Raw genomic sequence first — 6,613 nt, 5'->3', positions numbered from 1 at the left:
TATTTACTGCACTCGTTTCCGTTTCCGGATTGCCGAAAAAATGACGTCGGTTTTTGCCACCATTTTTGTAGTGGCAAAATTGTTTCTCTAATTTTACTGTTAAAAAGTACAAACGACGATAAGAGCTACGTTATGAGGTAAGATGACATCTAAGGGATTAGTGAAACTGAAATGGGAAGGTAATATGGAAAGTACATTTTGATAAATCGCTATTTATGAGTAAGACCAGAGTTGCATAAAATGGACATATTTTAAGAAATCATTAATTTAAGGTAAGTTCACAAATCATCTTCTTTTTCTATCCCTGCACTTTCCAGAGGTGCATTTGTCATCTTAAACAGCAGTTTAAATTAGTCTAATATGGAAATTGTTGAACGATGGGCAAAGATCTCTCATCATTATCACCCAACTGAGGAAAGGCATCAAATGGACTTGTGAAAGAACTCACACATAGACCAGTTGCTAGCATCAAACCTGTGATGTCAGTATAAGAAATACCTCAACGACAGAGTCAGATTGAATCAACTGAAAGTGAAAACCTTCTGTAACACGTGTTGTGCTCACTTCAATAAAACAAAATGCACCAGATAAGACCATTTCAATCATAAAATGTAAATATCTTTCTTGCTCTGAGAAGGGAGAAAAAAAGTTTTCATTACGAGAGTATAACTGAATAAAAAAGAAAGATCATGAATCAACATTTATTATTTCAAAAGCTGTGATGTTCGCTTTTTACAAGACTGCTTACAATGAGATAAAAAACATACACCAAACTTTTTTGTATTTAGTAGTGCAGTGATATACTTTAATTAAACAATGATCATTTGTGCTATTAATGTTTTTATAATTTACATCTTTATATAGCATATAGCACAGGTGGTTGCACTTAGAGGGGCCTTTCTGTGTGGAGTTTGCATTTTCTCCCTGTGTCCGCGTGGGTATCCTCTGGGTACTCCGGTTTCCTCCCACAGCCTAAAGACATGCAGATTCAGCTAAGTGGAGACCCTAAACAGCCAATAGGTATGAGTGTGTGAGTGCATGATGTGTGTGCCCTGTGATGGATTGCCAACCGGTTCAGGGTGCATTCCTGTATTTTACCCAATACATGCTGGGACAGGCTCCAGCTCCCTTGCAACCCTGACCAGGAACCAGCGGGTAAGACAGTGGATGGATAGCTGTGCTTATGTTCTCTGACACTATAAGCTGTCAGATAAGAGCGTACGCTAAATGAATGTAATGTAATGTAAATTTCTGCTGTGGATGGCGTGATTTTTGTTACATAGGGATTCATAATTATATTGGAATTTGATCAGTATTGGCCAAAAACGACTTAAAATGAACTTGATGCTATCTTATAAAATAAGGTTATGGCCAATGCAGTTATACAACATACATGCTCCAGAGAGAGAGAACACATTTCATCACCTCTTATTTATTGTTTTTAATTTATCATTGTTGCCAGCCAAATTCACGTGCAAAGTAATCCAGACTCAAAAGCTCCAAAGACTCATCCTTTCTGCTTACTAATAAAATAAACAAGGAAAAATATTTTGTTACACAAATAGAATTTCTTAAAATTTTCCTCCATAAGTTGGCATCTGTGCTCCTCTACCTCTTTCACAGCTGTGGGAACCTAGTTACATCATGCTATGATCTAAAATGATGCGGTATCATAAAGGCCAGCATGATCAGATACATATCGGTATCATAACATATTGGTATCAGCCCCAGAATTTACATATCATGGACTGCTAGTTATTAATGAAAAAATCTAGAATAAGGATATAATAATTGTTAAAGAGAGTAAAACATCTGCTAATGGTGAGACCATCCCCCTAAGTAATTTACATAACCCCATTTGATGTGAAACAATATAAGTCCATAAGGAGATTCAGTTCAGAATTTGCGCATATGAATTATTGTACAAAGTAGCACTTCTCCATATATGAACTGCATATACAATCACAACTCCAGAATTTACATATCATGGATTGCTAGTTATTAATGAAAAAATCTAGAATAAGGATATAATCATTGTTAAAGAGAGTAAAACATCTGCTAATGGTGAGACCATCTCCCAAAGTAATTTACATAACCCCATTTGATGTGATACTATATAAGTCCATAAGGAGATTCAGTTGAGAATGTGAGCATATTAATTATTTTACAGAGTAGCACTTCTCCATATATGAACTGCATAATATAATCACTGCATCATATTTCTTGGCACAATTACATGCAGTTCTCAGATTTGATTTCCAGAATACAAATAATACGGTAGTTTCCCCAATTACAGAAGACCCTTCTACTTGAGCTTGCTAAGCTCTCTGGCTCTTTTCTTTATCTCCATTATCTTCTGAATCTGCTCTTTAGTTCCCGTCTCTTTCAGTCTCTCAAGCAGGAAGTCGAGATGCTGAACAGTAGACCTGGAGTCAGGCCGCAAGGCGATCTTGGAAAGGCTGAGGATGTGCCAGTATGACTCCTCTACGAGTTCACTTTTGCCTGACACAACATTCTTGGCATGTTCCTGAAGATTCTTCACCAGATTCTCTGTTGTGGCCTTTTCTCTAGACGCTCTTCCATATTGTTCCTTCATTTTTTCAAATGTCTTGGTGACTCGTCTGGTGGAAGGCTTGTACATCTTCTTTTCTTTAATGTGGTGTTCATAACGACATTTCTTTTCACAGACTGTACAGTTTTTTCCCTTCATTACAGCACACCAGTTTAGCCACTTTGCACTGACAACAGTACACGGATAGTGACAGTTTGTCTCACATACTGCGCAGCAGGTTGCCGGATATCTTGTCTCAACTTTTATTGTACACGGTTCATCTACAACATAATCAAAGTCCTTATTTGCATCTATGTCTTCTTTATGTTTCTCCAGGACATCTTGAGTCTGCCTTAGCATTATTTGTAGGTTGTCAGTGGCTGTTATTTTATCTTGTAAACACTGAATGTTCATTTCAAGCTGTTCTCGCCCCATTAGTACATTCTGAGTCATCTGCAGGCTTCTGGTTTCCATCTCGTTCAGGCTCTCAAAAAATTTCTGCATGGTTTTCACTCCCATTTTCCAGTTTCGCTGCCAGTAATTTTCATCCTCATCATCCTCATCATCATCATCATCACCTTCATCATCGCAGTCACCATTTATTTTCTTGGACACATTATTAAATTTGAAGAAAATGGGTTCTTTTTTCTTGTTCCTGGCGCAGGGAACACCAGCTCTGGCAATGGCTTCAAGGGCTTTGGGTTTTTTCCCGCCATCTGAGAATGTGATCAGAGGCATGATGTTGTTCTCTATGTCCTTTCCAAACAAGGACAAGATCGCATCAAAGATTTTGACTTGAACATCAGTGAGGCGATTCTGTGAGGCCTTCACCACTAAACACACTGCATCAATCTGTTGAACACCCTTTTCAGCATTGAACAACTTGCTTATATTTTTAGGAATTTTCTCATCCTGTTTTTCTCCTGAAGTGTCCATGTAACCAGGAGTGTCAATGAGCCTCAGAGAGAATGGGACTCGAACCCCTTCATTTCCGTAGATCTCATACACAGTGATGCCACTGGTTTGAGATTCAGTCTGGCTTCTTTCTTCCTTTTTAATAATCTCAAACCGGATGTTGTCTTCGTACTTCACTCCCAAGATGTAGTTGACCATGACATTGATGAGGGTGGACTTCCCTGTCCCTGTTTCTCCCATCATCATTATGGTTCTGGTCTTACTCTGGTTCTTTTCTCCAAAGGTCCATCTTCTGACCATTCCAGAATCATCCAGAGTCTCCTTAACTGTGTTCAACAGGAACGTTTTTGGGGGTCCCTGACAGATTTGTGTACTTTGACTGATTAATGACTGAAATCTTGATGTTGGTTCCCCATCAGTGTACAAGTCCCTGTAAACCAAGCACATTTAATTATCTGGGTTGCTAAAGCTCTGTTGTTCCATGTTTATAAAAGTTGTCTGTATACATTATTGGACACATATTTATTTTCAATTAATTCCCATTTTATTAATTGTCATAATTATGATAAGGAATGCTGTGATGATCACAAAACGTACATTTCATCAATACAATTTTTGAAGGCCATGATGATCTCTGCCTTGATGTGACAACTTGATGGAATGGTATTGCTTATAGTTTTCTCACAGCAAATTCTGGTGCTGTTAGGACCTGCTTTTTTTTGGTGCTGTTTTTTCCTTTGTGTTCAGGGATCTGGAAGTAAACATGAAAAGGTAAAGAGAGCTGAAATGTCTGTTTTGCAAAGAGGAATCACAGGTTTTGTTACCTAGAGGATTCCTACTTCATAGTCATCTTCTGTAAGCTTCACAAATAGTATGCCATTTTTAAAGATAATTACTGTAAATGATCATTTGAAAAAAGTTACTCAGCTATTCAAAGCTTAGAGCGTTTAGCCACGTTATACCAATGGTTATGTATTAGCTACACAGCTAACAGTCCAAGTTAGCTAAATACATAAACAAAGAGATAATTGCATCTTTATTACATTACAAATACATATAATGACATCATAGTACAAGTTGTCATCATTACAGTGTATAAATCGTAAAGCACTCAGTCAATAGCCCATTTACAATATATGCTGTGGTTTGGATGACATAAACTAAGTAACTGTCATTCAGTTTATGCCACATCCTCATCATGGCCCTCTCTTCTAAACTCCACCTCCACACCAAAACAAGGCCAAAAGTTTTGTTGAAAAAAGATATTTGTAACTGGAAAGAGACATTGAGAGTACAAGGTCTGGAGTGAGAAACAGGAAAGAGGAGAATGATATTACTAGATTAAGACTTGGTCACCCGGGATTAACAAATACTTTATCATAAAGAAACTTGAATCTGGTCAGTAAGAAACTGTTTACAATGTCATTAACAGTTGTAGTAAATATAATGGTGAAAGAGGAACATTGGCAAGAGATAACATTAATAAAATTAGAAGTATGAAATTTGTCAACAGGATGTTTAGTGGCGATGACATCATGCTTTGTCTTCGAATTCTTCATTGTCCTCTAGGAGGCTAGTTTTAGTGGCCAGGTGTTCACACTTTCACCAGTTAGGAGTCTTTTGATTCACCTCAGCCTTTAATGTTTTCAGTTAAAAATAATTCATCTGTTTTTAATGTAATTGTTTGCTATGTAGCACAATATAGCACAATATGAACATGGGGACTTTATTCTTCATGGCATGCATAGCTAATTTCTTACATAATGTGGTTTAAGAGGGTAAATCATCCCTCTGAACGAAAAGCACCCAATTAAGAAAAATGCTTGTTAAAATTCTGGGATTGCAGTTGTGACAGGAACAAAAACATATAGCCTCGACCACACAAACGGCCCGAGGACCGAGTTTAGGAACCACCGGTTTAGAATGATATAAGTCGATATGCAATTGATTTCTCGTACTGATGCTGATGCTTAATACACAAATTAACATAAGGCCATACATACAATTTAGCCTGAAGCAATTCACAGATTTACCTCTCAAATCAAGTCTTTTCAGTCCACACTTCGGATCAGATAATGCACCCGTTTGCCAACTTTTACTTTTACTGTATAACTTTTACTAAAAAAAAATAGTAGTAGAAGGAACAGAAAGTGAAAGCAGGAACTGAAAAAAAATTGTTCTTATAAAAGGCAAAAGCAAGTACATTTTATGCGATATCATGTTGCAATTTTAATATTCATATAATTCTTTTTTCTGTTTCATGGCGTGCTTCAAACTTTTTCCTTTCTAGTTAATTTACGTTTCCGAATTTACAAAACTTCAGGCTCCGAGATCTTGCTCCATTGTCCACTCACACAATAGGCTACGTACACAACTCTTTGTTATAGGATGCCAATTGTAAATAATGGCCTCCGCATGGGACTTCGTAACTGTAAGTCAATTAATCAATTAGCCTAATTAAATAAAAAACAAAAAACACCTAGACTACACGTTAGTTTAACCGCGTTTAACCATTAAAATTGGTTTTAAGATCTCCATCTTACCTTCACTCACCGCTCCAATATAGTCCCTGCATTAGAACTAAAATCATAACATTAAGCCCTCTTTTAACAGCCAGACTAACTGTAGCAAAGCTCCATTCGAACCAAACACATTGGGGAACCAAGTCACGCGATCCCAAATGTAAGTTATATCTCCGAGATGTGGTGATGAAAAAAACACGAACTAGTGATGAGCAAAGCAGTTCTTTTCAGTGTACTGAATCAGTAGAATCAGTTCACTAAAAGTGGCGTCACTAGGGTTGGTGTCGGTCAACGGGGGGGTCTTTAGCGTGAATTGTTCTAACCTCTTGAAAGAGAAAGTGCTGATATACGTTGGCTAAGTAGATAGATCGTTTTCTCATAAAATGTAGTCGATAAAATAGTAGCCTTGGCTAGCCTACTTTGAGACATGTTTTAAAAAGTCTTATTTCATTGAAAATAAACAGCACACTTGACAGTGATGTTCGATTATTATCCATTTATTATCCACTATTCCATACCGTACCCACCCTCCTCCCCAGAGACTCCTCGCTCCTTGCATTCGCTACAGCAAGAGGAACGAACTGTGTTGTGTCGTTCGCGAACGATTCGGGCGTACGTCAGTTCA

General features: G+C 37.5%; 1 protein-coding gene across 2 annotated transcripts; it reads right to left on the bottom strand.

Moving 5' to 3' along the window:
- Positions 1-1,412: 1,412 nt before the first annotated feature.
- LOC118216778 lies at positions 1,413-6,213 on the bottom strand. 2 transcript variants are annotated; one of them, XM_035398259.1, is made up of 4 exons: positions 6,010-6,213; positions 5,500-5,584; positions 4,064-4,217; positions 1,413-3,896 (listed from the first exon to the last, which is right to left on the bottom strand). In XM_035398259.1, the coding sequence occupies exons 3-4, from the start codon at positions 4,090-4,092 to the stop codon at positions 2,306-2,308; spliced, it is 1,620 nt and encodes a 539-aa protein (XP_035254150.1). In that variant the 5' UTR covers positions 4,093-4,217; positions 5,500-5,584; positions 6,010-6,213; the 3' UTR covers positions 1,413-2,305. The 2 variants fall into 2 exon arrangements, with proteins under 2 accessions (XP_035254150.1, XP_035254149.1); XM_035398258.1 differs by lacking the exon at positions 5,500-5,584.
- Between the last annotated feature and the right edge of the window lie 400 nt (positions 6,214-6,613).

Source organism: Anguilla anguilla, chromosome 17 (assembly GCF_013347855.1).
Source record: "Anguilla anguilla isolate fAngAng1 chromosome 17, fAngAng1.pri, whole genome shotgun sequence".
Lineage (NCBI taxonomy): Eukaryota > Metazoa > Chordata > Actinopteri > Anguilliformes > Anguillidae > Anguilla > Anguilla anguilla.
This window is presented reverse-complemented; position numbering and strand designations above follow the sequence as displayed.